This window comes from Quercus suber, unplaced genomic scaffold (genome assembly GCF_002906115.3).
Source record: "Quercus suber isolate HL8 unplaced genomic scaffold, Cork oak 2.0 scaffold_4, whole genome shotgun sequence".
Taxonomy (NCBI): Eukaryota; Viridiplantae; Streptophyta; class Magnoliopsida; order Fagales; family Fagaceae; genus Quercus; species Quercus suber.
The window spans coordinates 2,158,975-2,182,277 of NW_027069470.1; the positions used below are offsets into that span (position 1 = coordinate 2,158,975).

At 33.8% G+C, this 23,303-nt stretch overlaps 1 protein-coding gene and 2 long non-coding RNA genes across 9 annotated transcripts; 1 reads left to right on the forward strand and 2 right to left on the reverse strand.

The window, feature by feature from the left end:
- Positions 1-2,177: 2,177 nt before the first annotated feature.
- Positions 2,178-5,083, reverse strand: LOC112037825 (uncharacterized). Of its 5 annotated transcripts, none has more exons than XR_010628028.1 (4): positions 4,789-5,083; positions 3,607-4,714; positions 3,367-3,517; positions 2,178-2,718 (listed from the first exon to the last, which is right to left on the reverse strand). It is a non-coding gene; the product is annotated as an uncharacterized LOC112037825 (long non-coding RNA). The 5 variants fall into 5 exon arrangements; XR_010628027.1 differs by having other exon boundaries at positions 2,180-2,718; positions 3,607-4,206; positions 4,613-5,083; XR_010628026.1 differs by having other exon boundaries at positions 2,183-2,718; positions 3,607-3,900; positions 4,058-5,083.
- Positions 5,084-11,158: 6,075 nt separating this feature from the next.
- Positions 11,159-13,096, forward strand: LOC112037834 (disease resistance protein RUN1). The gene is made up of 2 exons (XM_024070662.2): positions 11,159-12,377; positions 12,648-13,096. Exons 1-2 carry the CDS (start codon positions 11,890-11,892, stop codon positions 13,084-13,086), a joined length of 927 nt encoding a protein of 308 aa, XP_023926430.2. The 5' UTR covers positions 11,159-11,889; the 3' UTR covers positions 13,087-13,096.
- Positions 13,097-14,696: 1,600 nt separating this feature from the next.
- Positions 14,697-18,779, reverse strand: LOC136066533 (uncharacterized). Of its 3 annotated transcripts, none has more exons than XR_010628032.1 (5): positions 18,517-18,779; positions 18,195-18,235; positions 17,793-18,142; positions 16,739-16,876; positions 14,697-16,493 (listed from the first exon to the last, which is right to left on the reverse strand). It is a non-coding gene; the product is annotated as an uncharacterized LOC136066533 (long non-coding RNA). The 3 variants fall into 3 exon arrangements; XR_010628031.1 differs by having other exon boundaries at positions 14,697-16,108; positions 16,343-16,493; positions 16,739-18,142; XR_010628030.1 differs by having other exon boundaries at positions 16,739-18,142.
- Positions 18,780-23,303: the final 4,524 nt, after the last annotated feature.

Sequence of the window (23,303 nt, forward strand, 5' to 3'; positions counted from 1 at the left end):
TACAACTTTAAGATTATGGAAAGTCCAAATTCTATGCTAATGGGCCAAAATAGTTGGTTAAATGAAGTATGAAAATCATTTAGCCAAAAAAAAAAAAATGAAGCCCAAAAATCAATTCTCCCCATAAAAAGAAGGGAAATTTAATTGTAATAAAATTTATTGGCCTATTTAAAGGCTATTTAGGTCCAACTTCAAGAATGCTAGCCTCATAATGAAATTAAGTTTTCTTTGAATTCCTTTTCAAGTTTTAGAATTTTCTTTGGTGTAATGACTTGCTAAGGTAAAGGGTGAAATCCAACCTACCTTTGATATGTTCTTAACAATACTTCTATGATGTTAATGTTTATTTTGTTGTGTTTACGATTGATTTATATATGAGTAATATTATAGACATAGACTATTTTATAGGATTAACATTTTTACAAAATATTGATGTAGCCAACCTCTTATTGGTTTTCATCTAGGCCTACTATTAATATCACTTTTCATTTACCAATAATCACTCATCACATTAGTAGTTTGTAAAAAATTTTATAAAATAGTTTGTTTCTCTAGTATTATTTTTTATGTATATAGAAAAGTCTTTTGTTATGTATAATTTTTTTTAATCTTTATGTATAATTTTTTTTAGTTTAATGTAAATGCTAGTCATATTTAGGGTTTCCTCCAAATTAATTCGCTAGTTTTTGAAAGAAAATGTTGTAAAATTGGAAGTGGCAGCTTACATTCTACTGTTGTCCACATTTTGTATTTATATTCAAATTTGCAGAAAATATACATAAGTTACAACTACAAGTTACAATTGAAAGATAATTATAGCCTAAATACAATTTGCAAAGTCTATTACTAAGTGAAGATTACGCGATTAATATAATCTAGAAAGTCTATCACTAAGTACCAAGCACACAAGCAAGGCACAGCTTGCAACATGCAACATGAAACAAGAGTGAAAGACCATATATCCTTGATATATATTTTTGGGTAAATTGCAAATTATACCCAAACGTTTAAAGTTGTTTAGATTTTACACCCCAACGATTTAAAATTTAGATTTTACATCTTGAAGTTTGGTTCTGTTAGTAATTCACCCCCTACGGTTAGTTTTTGCTATTAACTAAGACATCACCATGCTAACATGTTTTATTTTTGCCAAATCAACCTCAAAACTATGCAGCTTCAGTGAAAAATAAAAACTGACCTGGCATACACAAAACTAAAAGCCTAAAACTACAGAGTTTCAGCCTAACCTCTAAAATCCCAAACCAAAACCCACGAAGGCAGCTCCCTCCCACCTTCCACGGAAAGACCCATTGTGAACACTCAGCAGATCTGTTGGCATCAAAGCACTTTGCCAATTGCCAAAGCTTACTTATTTGTTAGTGATTTACTTAGTGGTAAACCGTAAACTCTTGCTTCTTTAGAAGCATGGTAATTTTTGTATTATTATCATTCACTTTTCTTTCTATTAGACCTTCATACCCTTTAGTTCCCTTGACTTGATTGTTCAAATCTAATGGGTTTCACTGAAGAAGTTTAACCTGAATTGTTTTCTTTGTAAATTTGTTGCAATGATACTCATTGTGGCTGCCGCTATGGCCGCCGTTGTGGCTGCTACCGTGACCACCACTGTGGCTGCTGCTGTGGAGCTGCTCACGATGGGTCTCTACTGTGCGAGGTGGGTCCGTGAGTTTTGGTTTGGGATTTTAGAAGTTAGGCTGAAACGGTTTAGTTTTAGTCTTTTGCTTTGTGCATGCCAGGGCAGTTTTTATTTTTCATTGAAACTGTGCAGTAGTTTTTGAGGTTGATTTGGCAAAAATAAAATATGTTAGCATGGTGAGTTCTGGTTTGGGATTTTAGAAGTTCGGGTGTAAAATTTAAGCAATCTTAAATAACAGGGGGTGTAATTTATAATTTACCTTATATTTTTTTAATGAGTAAATATACCGTATCTAGAGTAAGGGAGAGAGAGGGCCCGGCCATCTCTAACCTCAAAAAAATTAGAGAAAAATCCATTTTGACCCATCAGAATTACAAACTGCCATCAAACGTGTCAAATTGTGAGTCAAAAATTTGTTTCTTTACGAACAAACCCAAAATCCCATCAAGAGATAGAATCCAAAACTAGCTTAATATTTGAAGTGATCAATTTAATGGACCTGGGGGAGCAAAAGTGTCATGTTGTAGAGCCTTAATCAACATATACCTCGAATAATTGGAATAAGCCTGAAAACTTGGCAATTACTAAGCCTATGGTCATAAAATAACATACAGACCAACAAGACAAGCACCAGAACCTTGGGCACCTGGAATCTGTATGAACTAATCACTGTGAGAGACCCTCATCAAATTCAATAAAAGGAAGATGAATGCAGTCACAATTCTCACATGGAAATGGAGTTCATAAGCATTTGGATAAAAATTGTATGACAAAAACTGTTCCAACCTAGCCCAACAAGCATGTTAAACATTGACCCAACATAGTAGTTGACCAAATCAGAAACCAGATCCCCCACTGAATTTCCTCATACAAGTACTTTGGGTTGGGCCCAAAAGTGCTAGTAGAAATTCCAGAAGTGCCTTAAGCATTTCCCTAGCAGTACTGGATATCCAGAACACAATAATAAAAAAATGCCACAAGCACTTGTGCTGTGCAGGCATCTGCTCAGTTTTTGGAGCCCTCTTTTTAAAGAGGAAGCACCTATGACCTATTCTTGAGATCTGCAAATGAAATTTAAAGGGAACATTAGGGCCATATCAATTAAATAAAGAAAAATAAACCATCAGGCCCAATCCAATCAAGTATTCACAAGGCCATGTAGCATGTGCTCATTTCTCTGCCACACTATTTTATTGTTTTTTATGTTTGTGTCTATTGTGTGGGGGTTAAAGCTTCTTAGTTCTCCTCTAATATAGACAAGTTTGCAAACAAATCTTGACATTAGGTGCTACTTAGGGCTTTGCATACAATAAGGTGAAAGCATATCACTGATTCATGTAGAAAGCAGGCCATTGTTGACAACCCAAAGAGTGGCCGAAAGCAAGATTGGGATATATAAATGTTGGAGATGTTAAAAGTCCATTTTCCTTCAAATTTTTTGAAATTCTAGTGGGGAGTTCCAGATACCTCTGCATAGACTAATAAGAAGGAAAGGGGAGGGGAGTTTGGTTGTCTATGATGACTCTCTTGTTTTATGCACTCCCCAGAATAATAAATATGTAATTAGATCTTTGCATATAAAAATAAAAAATAAAAATAAAAATCAGTGAAATCAGGCTTAATATATGCACAGTACCAGTAGCATACATTAAAATGCAAATGACAAATGCAACATTTCTGCAAATCCATGATGAGATATAAAAACTCACCCATTTTCACTCCTTGAATGTCATCATCAAAGTCTATATCATGACTTGTTCAGCAGTATCTTCCACCTGATGTTGTACGTGCATGTATCAAGTACAATTCGTTGAAGTTCATCGAGGCTTTATTTCTGTACAACTGCACCTCCAGGTGATCCTGCATGTATATTATGTCAGTTCACTATCACCCCAAAGGTAGAGATCAAATCAAAAAGTGAACAAAGAACTAGTGTATTTATCACTTGCCACAACCATTTGTTTAGTATCATCCCAAGAAAATCCATTTTGACCAAGAAGAGTCTTTCCATCCTTGAATTAAGTCCACAAATTGGTGTAATTACTTTTCTAGACCATTTTATTGCTGCCTTGATGCAAGGAGCACCAACATTATTTCATAGGTACCTCTTATGATCTCATCATGTTAAAACAAGCCATTTTGTCTTTTCGCTTTATGATAAGTGGTCTGCTAATAAGCCTTGCCTGCCCTGAAGCAAAATCTGACACATTCTTGATGTTTCATAAACACCATGATAATGAGAACTGCACAAAACCCACAATTAACAGTCAAAATGTAAATTCCAGTCAATCTGGATGCAGATAATCAAAGGTCATTAGCATCCAAAAATCCCCACCTTTAATTTATATTTTGTATAACCTAATATCAAACTACAAGGACTAAGAAAGAAGAGCAACTCACATTGAGACTGCAAAAGATCTAGATTTATATTCAACTTCCAGTAGAAGCAAAACAACTACATATTTTTTCAAATACAAGCCTTCCACCGCCTTTGTCATCAAGTAACCAACTCAAAATTTCTGACAAGCATCTTTCTAGATAATTATGAACTAAACCCAAAAAAAAACTCTTATCACTGAGTAGCTAACATGGTTACAAAAACATGTGCACAAAAAAATAACTAAAACTTCCTAACAATAACATTTAAAATACCTTCCAAAAAATATAATAATAATAACATTTCAAAGGGTATTGTTAGGGAAGACAAAAAAGTGCATCCGAGATAGTGCATTTCCTCTTCCAAGCTTATGTCAGCATATCAAAGAGAGGAGTAAAATAGGTTGGCAAACACCAAAGAGCACTCTTTAAAAGAGAGATCCTGCCCCCCTTTTGACGAATACAATTTTTTCATACCTCAATGTCCACATTTGTAAAATCACCAAATTCCAAATTGCCAAGATAAAGATCCTAATAGCATCTACAAATTTAATATGGCAGAAAGAGATTATATCTTACAGCCTAGAAGACTTGCCAATCCTTCTCCAATGACTCGAAAGAAAATTGTTTTGATATCATAATCGGACCTTCTTTAATTTTTCATCAAGAGGTTCTAATTTTCTGTCAGTCATGGAATAAATTTTTAAACAAGTGCTAGGCAAGAATATACGAAATCAAGAGAGATGAAAGCTCACCTTGAAATTCTCTTTGAATGAGAATTATGGAGTAAACGACTTGTTTGATGCTGTGGATCTTGTGGGAGTCTAATAGTCATGAAGTGGTGGTCTGGTGTGATGAGGGGTTCTTTAGAGATAAAAATGAACATGAAAGAACCAAACATAATTTGATGCCCCTCAAATAAATTTCATCATAAACAATCATACTTACAGAACCTAAATAAACAATAATAACTATCTTCTGCTATGTAATTTCGAGTCTCAATACACATGGTTAATAGCAACTTTAATTTCTCAACATTAATAAGTAGTACAAACANCTGTACAACTGCACCTCCAGGTGATCCTGCATGTATATTATGTCAGTTCACTATCACCCCAAAGGAAGAGATCAAATCAAAAAGTGAACAAAAAACTAGTGTATTTATCACTTGCCACAACCATTTGTTTAGTATCATCCCAAGAAAATCCATTTTGACCAAGAAGACTCTTTACATCCTTGAATTAAGTCCACAAATTGGTGTAATTACTTTTCTAGACCTTTTTATTGCTGCCGTGATGCAAGGAGCACCAACATTATTTCATAGGTACCTCTTATGATCTCATCATGTGAAAACAAGTCATTTTGTCTTTTCGCTTTATGATAAGTGGTCTGCTAATAAGCCTTGCCTGCCCTGCAGCAAAATCTGACACATTCTTGATGTTTCATAAACACCATGATAATGAGAACTGCACAAAATCCACAATAACTTGGTCAAAATGTAAATTCCAGTCAATCTGGATGCAGATAATCAAAGGTCATTAGCATCCAAAAATCCCCACCTTTAATTTATATTTTGTATAGCCTAATATCAAACTACAAGGACTAAGAAAGAAGAGCAACTCACATTGAGATTGCAAAAGATCTAGATTTATATTCAACTTCCAGAAGAAGCAAAACAACTACATCTTGATTTAATGCATGGAACTTAAGCACATATTTTTTCATATACAAGCCTTCCACCGCCTTTGTCATCAAGTAACCAACTCAAAATTTCTGACAAGCATCTTTCTAGATAATTATGGACTAAACCAAAAAAAAAAAAAACTCTTATCACTGAGTAGCTAATATGATAACAAAATCATGTGCACAAAAAACATAACTAAGAGCACTCTTTAAAAGAGCACTCTTTAAAAGAGAAATCCTGCCCCCCTTTTGAAAAATACAATTTTTTTTCATACCTCAATGTCCACATCTGTTCAATCACCAAATTCCAAAATTGCCAAGATAAAGATCCTAGCAGCATCCACAAATTTAATATGGCAGAAAGAGGTTCTATCTTACAGCCTAGAAGACTTGCCAATCCTTCTCCAGTTACTCAAAAGAAGATTGTTTCGATATCATAATAGTACCTTCTTCAAATTTTGATCAAGAGGTTCTCATTTTCTGTCAATCATGGAATCAAGTTTTAAACAAGTGCTAAGCAAGAATATATGATATCAAGAAAGATGAAAGGTCACCTTGAAATTCTCTTTGAATGAGATTTATGGAGTAAAACAACTTGTTTTATGCTGTGGATCTTGTGGGAGTCTGATACTCATGAAGTGGTGGTCTGGTGTGAGAGGGGCTCTTTAGGAGATACAAATGAAGAGGGGTTGAATGGGAGGAGATGAAAGAACCAAAATTAAATTGATGCTCCACAAATGAATTTCATCATAAACAACCATACGTGCAGAACTTAAATAAACAATATAACTATCTTCTGCTATGTAATTTAGAGTCTCAATACACAAGGTAAATAGCAACTTTTAGTTTCTCAACATTAATAAGAAGTACAAACATAAATATTGAATGGATAGAAGAAGAATCACAAACTGCAAAAATGTTTGTATTTTTCCCTCTTTGTTATCTTCATTGACTGAATCAAGCCAATAAAACTCCTTTCCAGTGAGCCTCAAAAAAAGGATTCCAACTTCCAAGTCCTAAGCCTGCAAAGATAGAAACTTTTTACAATAAATGTTTATGTTGGGGTCGATTTTGTGAAGGGCCGAACAAAAGGAAAGTGAGCCCAAATACCCATTAGGTTTAATAGAAGTAAAACTAAAGACAGTCAAGCCCAAAATTCCCAATACTCTTGAAGTAAAGGCTAGTGGTGCACCAGAAAGAAAGCCCAAAAGTGCTAGACAACAGAAGAAAAAAAAAAAAAAAAGGCATGAAAGATACTTTATATCTAAATCTTTTTGTATACACAGCAAGATGAGGAATTTAAGGGAGGTGATAAAGAAGAGAGAGAGGTCTCTAATCTATTGTTCGGCCACGTTAACACCAAACCCTTCATATTCTATTGCTTTTAAGTGACTTAGGAAGTTTGAGCGGAATTTGGTTGCGTATGACATTGGCTGAAAAAGACAGCATTTTTTTTACTATTTAGTTATTTTTGTTATTATTCATGAGTTTCATTGCACTTTTTGATACTATTTATAAGTCTTACTGTACTATTTCAGCTATTTTAGCTTTGTCTATAATTTTTAGCAAAAAAATTTCAGTTTCAGCTAAATAAGTTGTTTCTAAATGGACTCTAAGTATGGCAGTTGAAGGAGTAATGAAAATTTAATGTAAGACTTGGTGAAGAGCCTTTATATTTGCTTTGGGACATCCCTAGAGTCCGAATTTGAATAAGAATTGAAGTTATTGACTGCTTTGTTGCTATAGAAGAGAAGAGGTAAGGAAGAAGCTGGTTTAGTCACGGTTAGGGAAATTTGTTGACTAAACCTGATTGACTGAGCTTTATGAGCTAAATCGACACCTAGGAAAGCTGCTAAATGTGACAAATCTTGCCAGAAGTCAATAAATGCAATAGCTTGCTTTTGTGGGCTAAAAATGGGTTCAGTTGTGACTTCAACACATAGAGTAGAGAGGATGAGTCCAAATCTTCTGTCCCACTTTTCCTGTTCCACTCTATACTCCACCAATAAATACTTGCCACGTGATACTATTAATTAATAACTGTAGGATTAATAAGTCAATAATGATAATATTTAATTAATTAGGTGAACATGTGGTAAGTATTTATTGGTGGAGTATAGAGTGGAGCAGGAAAAGTGGGACAGAAGATTTGGACTCAGAGAGGATAAAGTTCTGTTTGTATGAAAGTGGCCAGCATGTGACTTCCTTCATGGAGCCTCAGATTTTGCAAGTGGCACCAGCCCACTTAGCAAAATCCATGTGTTTGGGCCCATGAAAAAACCAAAATAAGCCTAATCCTACCCTCTAAACCACACACCCTTGAATTTCCAATAAGCATGAGTTTGGGTCATGCAAAAAAGAATTAAAATATTACAAAATATAAGTAATGGGCCCAAAAATAATTAGCCTTGCAAGCACTGGACCTGTAGAAATTTTCGTAGAAATGGCCATGAACAACCGATAAGGAAAATATGGGGCTGCAAGTTTGCACAAGAAGAAAGAATAGACATCAAAACAAAGGGGGAAAGAATTTATAGTTCGTTGTCTGAAAAGTTATAATAGGAAGAAATGGCCTAGGAATGAGCTCTAAAATGCAAACTAAAGCAGAAAGTATATTAAAAACATGTTTGACCAGCAAACAACTGACCCATGCAAATGATTCCTCCCTAGGCAGAAACATCATACAAGTTTATTTTAAAATCAGGTTGGGGGCCAGCAATTAGGAGTGATCGGTCGCCAGCCCCAATGTCCATAACTGTCAAAGCCACAATCTACGGCATTATATTTATCAAGTAAATGCAAAAGCATAATTCTTCAAACAGATTGTGAAATATAATCGGTATTATGTTTTTGACAAATTGTACTTTTGAAAAAACAACCAACATAAAACAACTACTAGTCCACTTTACACAAACAATAGACATAACATTAAGGACTTAAATTTACACATCCAATTCCTCTACATTTTAAGGTAATTGAAAGGAATAATCCATCACAACCCCAAACATAAAGCAATTGAATCTCATGGAATGTAGAAATTTAGTCGAAGTTCATGACTCTGTTGGATGTCTTGATAAGCTTGAAAAGTTGGAGCTTTATAACTGCACTAAACTTCGAATTCTTCCAGCTTCCTCATGATGAAATCTCTTAAACATTTAGATATTTATATGTGCAAAGGCTTGAAAAGTTCCCTGATATTCCACATGAAATGGATGGTTTAAAGTATCTAACTTTAATGGAACTGCTATTAGAGAGTTGCCTCCATCATTTGGGAATCTCACTGGGCTTGAGATTACACCTAGTTCAGGTCTTCTTCCAGAGTGCATTATAATTTGCAACATCTTTCTCAACTCCAAATTTGGGGCAATATTAAATTTTCAAAGGACTTGGAGATTGATAGACAAGCGTTGTGCAAGAATTAGATAGCTATTCCAAATATGGGGTTTTGAGATTGGCATTCTATTCTTTATTTTTCTAAAATAGTTCAGAAATAGATTTTATTCTGAATTCTTGTTGCCACTCTCATGCAAATTTATCATTGTACAAATAAAGCTGTTACCCTCCCAGAAAGCATTACCAGATTCAAAAATTACGTTGGCTTCAAATTTGGCAATTCCTTTTCCCTTCAAGAAATTCCAGAGCTTCCAGAAATATAAGAGGAGTGGATGCAGCAAATGCTTCTCGTTGAATTCAAAATCATTAAGCAAAATATTCTTTCAGGTACCTCTCTCTCCAACTTATGAAGAACAATTTTGGTTACCTTTCTCAAATGCTTTAACTAGATTTCCTAAACCTTAATTTCTTGAATTTCCTAATTGCATGTAGTTTGCAAGAATTTTGGGGCTTGCCCAAAATATGGCATGTCTGGTGTGAGAGACGACATATTATTGGATTTACAGTCATCTAACAGATTATCGCATCAGACTGATCTCTCTTCCTGGTTCCATCCCTCCGAGCTCCGTAAATTTAAAGAAAAGTTTGGTGCTAATAAATATAAGTTACTTAATTATTATGAAGATGACACTGGATGTGAATGTAACATTAGAGTACCAGGAAATGAGATTCCAAGGTGGTTCAACCATCAAAGCGTTGAAAGTTCCATATCATTGTGGGTTGGTACAGAATTTCCAACAGTTGCTCTTTGTCTTGTCTTTTGTCTGGCGGATGTAGATGAACACAGCTTTGTTTGTGCTGTTGACATTTTCACCAATGGTCATAAACGAACGCTCGTAGAGAAATTCTTTGATAATTTGAGTTGTGATCATCGGTGGTTTTACGGTGTATCTCATAGGTTGCTGCAGCAAGAATTCGGAAACTTGATTGAAGGAGATCGGAATCATGTTGAAATTTCATGTAAAATTTCTTTTTGGACAAGTACAACTGGCGGACAAATTGCTCCTACTATTGCAAAGTTAGGGGTCCATGTGAAATGTATTTGTGGTCTTCATAATTCCGTTATCAGCCATGAAAGCCATGATGAACTGGTCCAACCACAAGGCAATCGAATTTCAAAGAGAATTGTCCACCAACGGCTCAAACCATTTCTTCATCCAGGTTGCCGTTTTATCCTGCGCAGACTGTACCATACTCGGTGCCCAACCCGGAGTACTTTTGGTCGACCTTTACTAAAAGCACGAAAAATCAGCAACAAGAGAAAGATACCCTTAGTAGCAAGGAGTAGCAATTGTTTGTAGGGAGCTCAAGAGTCAAGACCACTGCCGGTGCTCCAACAGTCTGGTTAGAGAGATGCGGGCCATGGTGAACCGAAAATAAAAAAGCAAAGCGACTTAACCAAAAAAAGAATAAGGCTTCTTGATAAAAAATTTGAATGAAGAAATATGCCAAGGTACTATTATGACATTTTTGCTCCATCCCTTACAAAGCATATTCACAATTTCGTTTAAAATTTTTGCAAGCTGCGGAAAATATTGGCAATTCAAAATACTGGATCTCCAACAATGAGCCTATCACTGCAGCTGGATGAGTGTAATTTCAATTGACTATGTTATGATTTCAGTTGGAACAAAGATTGGCTCCAAACTGATTTGGAGTTGTCTTTCTTCAACCCTTATGAGTCGATTTAAAAGATTATTTATGTGCATTATTTAACAAATCACATGATTTATTAAAAAAAGTCATGCATGGATGTTCTTATAACCGCCACATAGTGAGTTGAAGGAAAATAGTTATCTAAATTAGTTTGGAGCAAAACTTNTGAATATTTTTTTTTTTTTAATTTTTTGTATGTGCATTATAAGATATATAATAAAATTTATAAAAATATAAATAGAAGACAAAAACCCATTATAAATTCAAAAAATATTTAAACTAATGACTAATATAATAATAATTTTATAATAATATTTAACAAAACTAACTAAATAAATCAAATTAACACACACACACACACATATATATATATATAACTTCAAATTAATTAAACTAACATATTAGCCAAAATATGTAACATATTATATATAATCTATAACATATTAGCCAAAATAATAATTTCTTATATTAGCTAAAATAATAATTTCTTTTCATCATAATCTTGCCTAATCCATTACATCTAAGTCAATGTTTTCATCATGTTCATCATTTTGCAAAATTATTTTTTCATTATCAAAATTATTTTTTTCATCAAAATTTTCTTTTTGAAAAGTGTGCATGTGGGATGAAGCTAATAATAAAAATAACAACAACAACAAACAACTAACCTTCGATTGACTTCTGATAAGAAATTATTTACTATTTTATGTGCTCTAATGATCGGTTTTGTGCAAGAAACTTCCATGATATTGCAATGAGTCAATCAAGTATTTTTAGAATGCTACGAGTGTAAAATTAATGTATACTCCTTATTCTCATATAAATGTAGGTCCTAATAATTAAATTTATGTGAAATCAATTATTCATGTAAAAGGAAGGAGTAGGTATTTATTGTACTCCAAGTGTATTCGATAATTTTACGAATCAGTATGACATTTGGAAAGTTAAAAAGTTATTGGTCACACCCAAAGTAATAAAAAGCGTCTATATGAAAGGCTCCTCTTGAATGCTTTCACCTTCATCCTAATTTTTCATTCACTTTCCTTTGTTACATTACATCCACAATCCCTTTATGATTTCTTTCTCCTCCTTTTAGATCTTCTAACATCTCCTCATAAAACCCAATGGCTCTTATGGCCAACAAAGGAGCATCATCAACCTCTTTCACCCACCGATACAAGAACTTTAATGTCTTCTTGAGTTTTGAAGGTGAAGATATCCACCTTGGTTTCGCGGGCCATTTGTGTAACACTTTACGTCGTCAAGGTATTCACACCTTCATCGATGATAATCTCCTAAGAGAAGAACAAATTTCTGCACAACATCTCAAAACCATTGAGAGCTCAATGGTTTCAATAATCATATTCTCTAAAAATTATGCATCCTCGACTTGGTGCTTAGATGAGCTTGTTAAGATTATTGAGTGTAAGAAGAATGATCAGTTGGTGCGACCGATTTTTTACAACATGGATCCATTGGAAGTTAAAAAAGGAAAGTTTGAGGAAGAACTAGCTAAACATGAAGAAAAATTCAAAGATAACGAGAAGGTACAAAGGTGGAGGGAAGCTCTATGTGAAGCATCCAATATACATGGTTGGCATTACAAGAACAAGTATGTATTTAATGATTATTGTTGTATTTTTACTAGTTTTAATGGTTTTGTGATGACCACTAGATTCCATTGTTAAACAACAACAACCCCTAACTGTTTGATTCCCCTCTCTCCTCTCCCCCCCCCCCCCCCCCCCCCGCCCCACTAGTTTTGAAAACTATGAAAGCATTTTTTTCTCATCCTATTTATACTAAGGTAGAATTTAGTTCATGTTGATATTTCTATTTATACTCTAACTCACCTCATGTTTATATGCTTTGTGAATGATAGCTGCAGTGAGTCCAAATTTATCCAAGAAATTGTCAAAGAGATCTCAAATTTTAAATTAAACCGCATGCCATTATTTGTTGCTAAATATCCAGTTGGAATAAGTCATCAGGTAGAAGCCATAAAATTACTTTTAGATATCGGGTCAAATGATGTTCGTGTGATAAAGGTGTATGGCCTTGGTGGAGTGGGCAAGACTACCACGGCTAAAGCCGTTTATAACATGATTTATGTTCATTTTGAAGGAAGCAGCTTTCTAGAAAATGTTAAAGACAAGTTTGGGACATTTGATGGTGTAATCAAATTACAAGAGACACTTCTTTATGATATTTTAGGGGGTATAAATTTGGAGGTTCACAATGCATGCAGAGGAATCAATTTGATAAAGGAAAGACTTTCCAATAAAAGGATTCTTTTAATTCTTGATGATGTGGATAATTAGACCAAATAGAAACATTATTGGAATGTGATTTTTTGCTTCTGGAAGTAGAATCATTATAACCACAAGAGAAAAAACTTGCTAGCTCTCTTGGAAAAGGTCTTTTAACCTATAAGGTTAAGGAATTGATGATCATGAAGCTCATGAATTATTTGTTTGCATGCGTTCCAAAGAAACAAACCCAAGAAGATTATTCAGAACTTCAAACCAATTTATATGCTATGCTAAAGGCATTCCATAGCTCTAGCAATATAGGTGCTATTTGTATGGAAGAAATAAAATGGAATGGAAAAGTGCATTAAATAAGTATGAAAAATCCTAGACAAAGAAATTCAAAAAATACTCAAAAGAGTTATGAAGGATTGGATGAAACTGAAAGAGATATTTTTCTTGATATTGCATGTTTTTCAAGGGATTTTGCAAGAGTTATGTTGTAGAATACTAAATTCTTGCAATTTATACCCAATTATTGGTATTCAAGACTTCTGAGAAGTGTCTCATAACTTTGATCGACATGATAAATTATGGATGCATGACTTGGTAAACAAATGGGTAGGGAAATTGTTCGACAAGAATCGCCAATACCTGAATCGTAGAGGCTATGGTGTTATGAGGATTCTTTGAAGTACTTACGAAAAATACGGTATAACTTGGTTTCTTCCCCTTTTCCTTTTCTATATAGGGAAAATTTAAGAATTCTTAATGTTTTTCTGATATATATATTTTTCCTTTTGTTATGGAAGAAATTCAATCCCCTATATGGTTACAAATTAATAGTTATATAATTTTGTGAATTCTTTTGCATGATGTATTCCTAAATGTTTTGCTAATAGGGATCGGGAAAAATTCGAGGTGATGATATGCCACCTGAAAGAGCAAAGTTGCAATTAGAAGCTAAAGTCTTGAAAAGATGAAAAACTCAAGTTCCTTATAGTTTAATGTAGATATTTGTGGGGGTATTGAATATCTTCCAATGAATTAAGGTTACTTGATTGGCCCGAATTTCCATTTCTCTTCCTTACCATTCAATTTTCGTCCTCAAAAACTTATTGCACTCAACATGCCAAAAGTCAAGTTATATTGGACAACTTCTTGAGGTATATCATTTTTATTTATTATTATTTTTCTTCATTAAACTATTTTAAACTTTGTTGAAGCTAAATTAATTTTTTTTCCCCCTTACAGATGGGACAGTTCAGAAACTTGAATATATGAATTTTCATTCTGTCAATACATAAGAAATTATCGACTTATCCATTCAACCCCAAACATAAAGCAATTGAATCTCATGGAATGTAGAAATTTAGTTGAAGTTCATGACTCTGTTGGATGTCTTGATAAGCTTGAAAAGTGGGACTTTACTGCACTAACTTCGAATTCTTCCAAGCTCCTCATGATGAAATCTCTTAAACATTTAAATTTTATATGTGCAAAAGGCTTGAAAGTTCCCTGATATTCCCATGAAATGGATGGTTTAAAGTATCTAACTTTATTGGGACTGCTATTAAGAGAGTTGCCTCCATCATTTGAATCTCACTGGGCTTGAGAATTACACCTAGGTTCAGGTCTTCTTCCAAGTAGCATATAAAAATTAAAAAAAAAAAAATATTCACGATACAATCAGTGTTTTAATAATTATGTATGTCCATATTATTTTTTTCTAAAAAAAAAAAAAAAAACTTATTTATGCCCGTACCCGGTACCCTTCTTGAACTCTCTCGGTTTATTCATATTTTAACAAACAAAACTCTCTCTCTTCATAAAAATAAAACAAAATAAAATAAAAAACAAAAAACAAAAAACAAAAAAACAAAAACAAAACAAAACTCTCTCGGTTCTACCTTTATACGAATATACTGTGTATCCAATGGATTGGAGCAAGAAAATGGAAAATGTTTTGGGTAGTGTTCTGTTACCTTTGTTCCTCTGAGATTTTTGTTTTGATTCTCTTGTTGCTGTGGGGGGTTTTTTTAATTGTTGATGCTGGTCTCCGTTGTTGCTGTGCTTGATGTTGGTGGTTTTCGAGGTTGCTCCTTTTGCTGGTTCTGGTAGTCTTCACTGTGTGTGTCTAGTCTTCTTGTTACTTGTGTTATTGCTTGTTTCCTGTCTTGGTCTTGGTCTTGGTCTTGGTCTTCTTTTGTGGTGTTTGACTAAGGATGAAGAGCCCATTGGTCACTCTTATTTTAAGTGCTTTTGTACCAAATATCACTGTGCGTTTGATAAGCTTCTCAAAACGCGGTTCTTTTATTAGCCAGCTGAATTAAGTGCGCTTTCAAAAAATGGTATAAAAAGAAAAGTGCGCTTTCCCAATGGGAGCTTTTTTTTCCCCCTTTTTTTGAGAATCATTCCAAACCGGAGCTGGGGGTGTGATTTTGAAAACTCAATACTCTGAGTAAATGATGCTGCTTAGATGACTAGTTACATTTCTAATAAATGGTATCGTCTGTTTGCATCCATAAAATTCCCAGTTTCTTCTTCTTCTTCTTCTTATTATTATTATTATATGAATGAGAATTTTTATTAGACAGAAACAAGACACAAACAGCTCATTTACACAACATACAACCCAAAAACTCACTAGCTGCAATGAGCTGCAGGCCCAAAGATACACCAGCAACCCTTACACTCAGAAGAGCAGAAAAAGGGATTCACAAACAACTATTGAGCAGAAAACCCTGTTCATAATTGAATTTTTAAAATTCTTGCATAAAAAATCCTAGGCTAAGGATTGAAGATGCATTTTTTTTTTATGATGTTTCTTTTGTTGGAATTTGATTATGTATAGTTAGTGTGTTTCTGCAGACCTGCTCATGGTCAATTGGACAGATTCCAAGAGACAAAGCCCCCTCCATATATGTTTGGAACTTTTGTGCTTGTGATGGGGTTAGAGCGCTTCCATGTATTATTTCACACATTTCAATGGTCGTTTACAATTATGGGTGTTGCCTCTCTGGCCTGTAAATAGATAAACTGGATCTAAAGAATCTACCTAATCGTCCCTACAAAGGATTTCGAGCTCTCACACCTGCAGGGGAATTTGAAGTTAGGTCATGATTTCAAATTGACACATCAAGATCATTTTTAAATTCTGACTTGTTTTAGGGTAAAGACAGTTGCCATGTATACAATGTTGTGGTGTCAACAAAATGATCACTACTGAAAACAGGCTCAATATAAGCACAGTACCAGTAGCATACATTAAAATGCAAATGACAAATGCAACATCTCTGAAGATCCATGAGAAGATATAAAAACTCACCCATTTTCACTCCTTGAATGTCAACATCAAAGTCTATATCATGACTTGTTCAGCAGTATCTTCCATCTGATGTTGTAAGTGCATGTATCAAGTACAATTCGTCGAAGTTCATCGAGTCTTTATTCCTGTACAACTGCACCTCCAGGTGATCCTGCATGTATATTATGTCAGTTCACTATCACCCCAAAGGAAGAGATCAAATCAAAAAGTGAACAAAAAACTAGTGTATTTATCACTTGCCACAACCATTTGTTTAGTATCATCCCAAGAAAATCCATTTTGACCAAGAAGACTCTTTACATCCTTGAATTAAGTCCACAAATTGGTGTAATTACTTTTCTAGACCTTTTCATTGCTGCCGTGATGCAAGGAGCACCAACATTATTTCATAGGTACCTCTTATGATCTCATCATGTGAAAACAAGCCATTTTGTCTTTTCGCTTTATGATAAGTGGTCTGCTAATAAGCCTTGCCTGCCCTGCAGCAAAATCTGACACATTCTTGATGTTTCATAAACACCATGATAATGAGAACTGCACAAAACCCACAATAACTTAGTCAAAATGTAAATTCCAGTCAATCTGGATGCAGATAAACAAAGGTCATTAGCATCCAAAAATACCCACCTTTAATTTATATTTTGTATAGCCTAATATCAAACTACAAGGACTAAGAAAGAAGAGCAACTCACATTGAGATTGCAAAAGATCTAGATTAATATTCAACTTCCAGAAGAAGCAAAACAACTACATCTTGATTTAATGCATGGAACTTAAGCACATATTTTTTCATATACAAGCCTTCCACCGCCTTTGTCATCAAGTAACCAACCCAAAATTTCTGACAAGCATCTTTCTAGATAATTATGAACTAAACCAAAAAAAAAAAAAACTCTTATCACTGAGTAGCTAACATGATTACAAAAACATGTGCACAAAAAAATAACTAAAGCTTCCTAACAATAACATTTAAAATACCTTAATATAATAATAATAACATTTCAAAGGGTATTGTTTGGGAAGACAAAAAGTGCATCCGAGATAGTGCATTTCCTCTTCCAAGCTTATGTCAGCATATCAAAGAGAGGCGTAAAATAGGTTGGCAAACACCAAAGAGCACTCTTTAAAAGAGAAATCCTGCCCCCCTTTTGACAAATACAATTTTTTCATACCTCAATGTCCACATTTGTAAAATCACCAAATTCCAAATTGCCAAGATAAAGATCCTAATAGCATCTACAAATTTAATATGGCAGAAAGAGATTCTATCTTACAGCCTAGAAGACTTGCCAATCCTTCTCCAATGACTCGAAAGAAAATTGTTTCAATATCATAATCGGACCTTCTTTAGTTTTTGATCAAGAGGTTCTAATTTTCTGTCAGTCATGGAATAAAGTTTTAAACAAGTGCTAGGCAAGAATATATGAAATCAAGAGAGATGAAAGCTCACCTTGAAATTCTCTTTGAATGAGAATTATGGAGTAAACGACTTGTTTGATGCTGTGGATCTTGTGGGAGTCTAATAGTCATGAAGTGGTGGTCTGGTGTGATGAGGGGTTCTTTAGAGATAAAAATGAACATGAAAGAACCAAACATAATTTGATGCCCCTCAAATGAATTTCATCATAAAAAATCATACGTACAGAACTTAAATAAACAATAATAACTATCTTCTGCTATGTAATTTAGAGTCTCAATACACATGGTTAATAGCAACTTTAATTTCTCAACATTAATAAGATGTACAAACATAAATATTGAGTGGATAGAAGAAGAATCACAAACTGCACAAATGTTTGTCTCTTTCCCTCTTTTTGTATCTTCATTGATTGAATCAAGCCAATAAAACTGCCTTCCAGTGAGCCCTTTAGAAAAAGATTCCAAGTCCCTAGCCTGCAAAGATAGAAACTTTAACATTAAAACTCAACAGAAAGAAGATAGTATAAATGCCTATGTTGGGGTCGATTTGTGAAGGGACAAACAAAAGGAAAGTTATCCCAAATGCCCATTGGGTTCAATAAATGTAAAAACTTTAAGGACGGTCAAGCCCAAAATTCACAATACTCTTGGAGTAAAGGCTAATGGTGCATCACAAAGAAAGCCTAAAAGTGCTAGACAACAAAATGATGGAAAAACATGAATAATGCATTATATCTAAATATTTTTGTACATACAACATGATGGGGAATTTAAGAGATGTAGTAAGGGAAAGAGAGAGGACTCTATTGTGCTGCTACGTTCACACCAAACCCTTAATATATGTTGCTCTTAAGTAAGGAAGTTTGAGTGAAATAAGTATGGTAGTTGAAGGAATAATGAAAATTCTTAATTCTAGACTTGATGAAGAGGCTTTATATCAGCTTTGGGACATTCCTAGGGTCCAAATTTGAAATAGGATTGAAGCAATTTTCTGCTATGTTGTAAAAGAAGAGGTAAGCTTCATGTTTGTTTTTAGCTTAGGTAAAGAAAGGAGCTCGTAAGAAGTCAATAAATGCAACGACTTGCTTTTGTGGGCTGAAAATGGGTCCAGCCATGACTTCAGCAACATAGAACGGAGTGACGGAGTTCCATTTGTATGAAAGTAAACAGCACATGACTTCCTTTATGGACCTTTAGATTTTGCAAGTGGCCCAGCCCACTTAGCTCAATTCTGATTTGCTCAATTCTATCCTCCAAACCACACTAACCACACTCCCTCAAATGCCCGTCAAGGTTACATGGGCTTGAGCCATGTATAAAAGATAAAAAATAGAGTAAATTACAATTTACTTGCATGTAATTTGACTGAAATTGAAATTGTTTATTGTTGTTAAAAATTTGACATTTTATCTACATGAGATTTAACTAAAATTTAAATTGCATGTAGTTTGAAATTTCATTATGCAAGTGTTTGATGGATAGTTTTTGATCTTATTTGATTTTGCATTTTTATAGTTTTTGTGTGTTTGGAGAAGAGAGACATAAAAATAGAGCAAAATTACATATGTAGCTCTGTTTTTAACAGAGGTGGGTTATAAAAATTTAATTAAACTAATTTTAGATAGGTAAAGTGTCAAATTTCAAATCACAGGTTGGCAACTTAAATCTCAGCTAAACCATAGGGGAGTAGATTGTAATTTGTCCAAAAAAAAATTACAAAATATAAGTAATTGGCCCAAAAATAATTGGGCTTTGCTTGCACTAGACATGTAGAATTTTTCGCAGAAATGGATGTGAACAAGAAAGTATTGCGCTGCAAGTTTGCACATGAAGAGAGAATAGACATCAAAACAAAGGGGGGAAAATTGTTAGTTCAATATCTGAAAAGTTATAAAAGGAAGAAAGGGCCTAGGAACGAGCTCTAATGCGAAGTTGCAAACAACCCTAAGCAGAAAGGTTTTTTTTTTTTTTTTTTTTTTTTTTTTTTTTTTTTTTTTTTTTTTTTTTTTTTTTTTTTTTTTTTTTATTATATTTTTTTATATATCAATAAATCTTTATTACTTATATATTAAAAAAAAAAAAATCATGGTATTAGAGCAAAGTGGTTTTGAAAAGTTTGAATTGTGTCTTTGCTCTACCTCCCATTTAAAAATTTAAAAATCTCATGTGTCGAGTCCCACTTATTAAGGGTTAGTCTTGGTCTACACTTGAAGGGGTGTGATAGAATATTTAGAAAAGCTGGAGATAATGGTGGGTGATTTTTCTGTATCAGTTCGATGGCAGGGTTTGGGGGATGGTTTTATTTGGGCTTGCTCTGGGGTTTATGGCCCGAATGATAATAACTTGAGGGGGCAGTTGTGGGATGAGTTGATTGGAATTCAGCAACTTTGGGAAGTTCCATGGTGTTACATAGGGGATTTCAACATTGTTCGGTTCCCTAGTGAACNAAAGAAAACTTCAAACCAGTTTGAAACTAAACTTTGTCCTAGTTGAAATTATAAAATAGTCTATTGAAATTACACTCATCCAGCTCTAGTGATAGGCTCATAGTTGTTGCTCCAGTATTTTGAATTGCCAATATTTTCAACAACTTGCAAAAGTTTTTGATGAAATTTTGAATATGTTCACATTGGTGGTGCTAAATATTTAGGTTTTAGTAACTCTAAAAGTTACTTTATTTTTATTAACAACTTATTTTACCATGGATGTAGCTATTCATGGACCCCCCAACTTTTTTCAAAAAAAAAAACTAGGATATATAGGTACTAATTTTAGCAATTTAGATAAATTAAATTACATTTCCCTCCCCCTTAACAATATCATTGATCTCTTTAAAGGCCATAAAAACACCTATGGATCTAATATTTAAAACAAAATTAACAAGCCTAAAATTAGCACAACAACAAAAATTACCAATGGCAAAGCCAAAAAAAAAAAAAAAAAAAGTCCAGTCAATTAATTTACCTTTACCCAACAATAGAAACACATCCAAGACGCACTCTGAGTTCCTTTTTCATAAATGATTGCATTGTAATATATTAAGAAACAATAATTGGTGTCTTTGTTTTTGTTAAAGATTTGTTAATACTGAATGGATACTTATTTAAAATTTCATAATAATTTTTTTATTTATTTATACTTCTGCCCCCAAGCCCTAACTCTAAGTCCTGCTTCATCCCTACACTTTACAATATACTTTACATCTCATACTATATTATTTTATTATTTCATTTAAATATTATTTATTTATTTATTTTTATTCTTTGTGAGAAATGAGTGAATATTTTATTGATGGATGAGAGAGAGGGAGTTGGATAAAAAAATTGAAGTTTATTTTTAAGTAGTTTCGACAATAGCTGCTATCTATAACAGTATACTGTAGTGGGTTGCTAAAAAATTTTAAGTATAGCAATCCGGATAAAGCTATAGCCTATAGATGTTATTTTGTTTGAAAACTAAAATAATTTTTTAATTTGCTAAAATAGAACCTCTAATGTAAATGTGAATGCTTGGGAGTACTCATAATTTTACCTTGGGATATTTCTTAATTCAAAATTTTTATCAAGAGGTTCTCATTTTCTTCGTTCTTGTTCTCTTTTCAGTAGTCACTTTGGTCTTGAGCTCCATACAAACAATTGCTACTCCTTGCGACTAAGGGCCTCTTTCTCTTGTTGCTGATTCTTCGTTCTTTTAGTAATGGTTGACTAGAAGTACTCCGGGATGGGCATCGAGAATGGTAAAATCTGCGCAGGATAAAACGGCAAGGTCGAGGAAGAAATGGTTTGAGCTGCTGGTGCACAACTCTCTTTGAAATTCGATTGCCTCTTTGTTGGACTAGTTCATCATGGTTTTCATGGCTGATAACAGAATTATGAATACCACAAATACATTTCACATGGACGCCCATGCTTGCAATGGTAGGAGCTATTTCTCTACCTGTTTCACTAGTCCAACAAGATATTTTACATGAAATTTAAATATGATTCCGATCTCCTTGAATCAAGTTTCCAACGTCCTCTTGCAACAGCCTATGAGATGCACCATAAAACCACTGATGATCACAATGCATTTCAAAAAAGAATTTCTTTTCGAGCATTTGTTTATGACCATTGATGAAAATGTCAACAATACACTACAAGAACATATTCATCTTCATCCGCTAGACAAAAAGCAACACAAAGAGTAAATGTTGGCAATTCTAAACCAACCCACAATGATATGGAACTTTCAACGCTTTCATGGTTGAACCATTTTGGTATCTTATTTCTTGGTATTATAATGTGACAATCACACGGAGTGTCATCATCATAATAATCTCGTAACCAATATTGACTTTTACAAAACTCTAATTTAAATTCAAAGAACTTGTGGCAGGGGACCCAGGAAGAAAGATCAGTTTGTTTCCATAGTTTGCTAGATGACTGTGAATCCAATAATATATCGTCTCTCACACCTAAACATGCCATAATTTGTGGAAGCCCTAAAATTCTTCCAAACTGCATGCAATTAGAATTTTAAAAATTAAAGTTCGACAAATGTAGCAACAAATTTGAGAAGGTAACCAAAATTGTTATTCATAAATTTAAGAAAAAGATACCTGAAGCAATATTTTGGTTAATGATTCTGAATTCAAAGAAAAGCAATTTGATGCATTTACTCCTCTTATAGTTTTTGGAATCTTTGAAATTTCCTGAAGGAAATAGGAATTTTGAAATTCAAGCCAAAGTAATCTGTTGAATCTGATAATACTTTTTGGGAGGGTAACATCTTCACTCAGTATGCCTAAACGTTTCAATGAGAGTGGGCAACAATAAGTCAAAATAATATCAAAGAGAGGAGTAAAGTAGGTTGGCAAACACCAAAGAGCACACTTTAAAAGAGAAATCCAGCCCCCCTTTTCACAAATACAATTTTTTTCATACCTCAATGTCCATATCTATTCAATTACCAAAGGCTAGATCTAATGGCAGTTAAAGAAAATATTTTCAAGTTGTTTCCTAAAATAAACCTTGTTTTCAAAATCATTCATACTTTTAAGCCTCTGTTTTGTTGTGGAACAGCAGAAGTTCTAGCATCAATTATTGTGATTTGGGGGTAGTGGAAGCGCATTCATATGGACAAGAAAATAAAACAACCACGCAAGGCAACAATATTTAACGTGGTTCGGCTAACTCCATGCCTATGTCCACAAACAATGCCAACCAAAATATACTCTATCAATGATATGGATTACAACGATATTAATTAATACTCACAATTCACACCAAAAACACTCACAAACATAAACTCAAAAATCCAAAACCCCAATACACCCAATAAATCCCTCACACTCACAATTTTACATCGAAGGCCAAACTTGTGCTAAGGTCTACATTAAACCAATGTCAAAAGTGCACTAGGCATAATCTTCTCTTGAACTATACCAAGATTTGACCTTGAGCTTTGATACCAATTGTTATGCAACATTAGAAGGTCTAACATCAATTTTTGTGATTTAGGGCTACCAAAAGCACATTCACATGGACAAGAAAATAAAACATTT

Excerpts from the sequence above, each read along its gene's own strand:
- LOC112037834 (XM_024070662.2), top strand. The coding sequence starts at position 11,890 with ATGGCTCTTATGGCCAACAAAGGAGCATCATCAACCTCTTTCACCCAC. Across the intron at positions 12,378-12,647 it reads GGTTGGCATTACAAGAACAA|CTGCAGTGAGTCCAAATTTA; the intron begins GTATGTATTTAA and ends TGTGAATGATAG.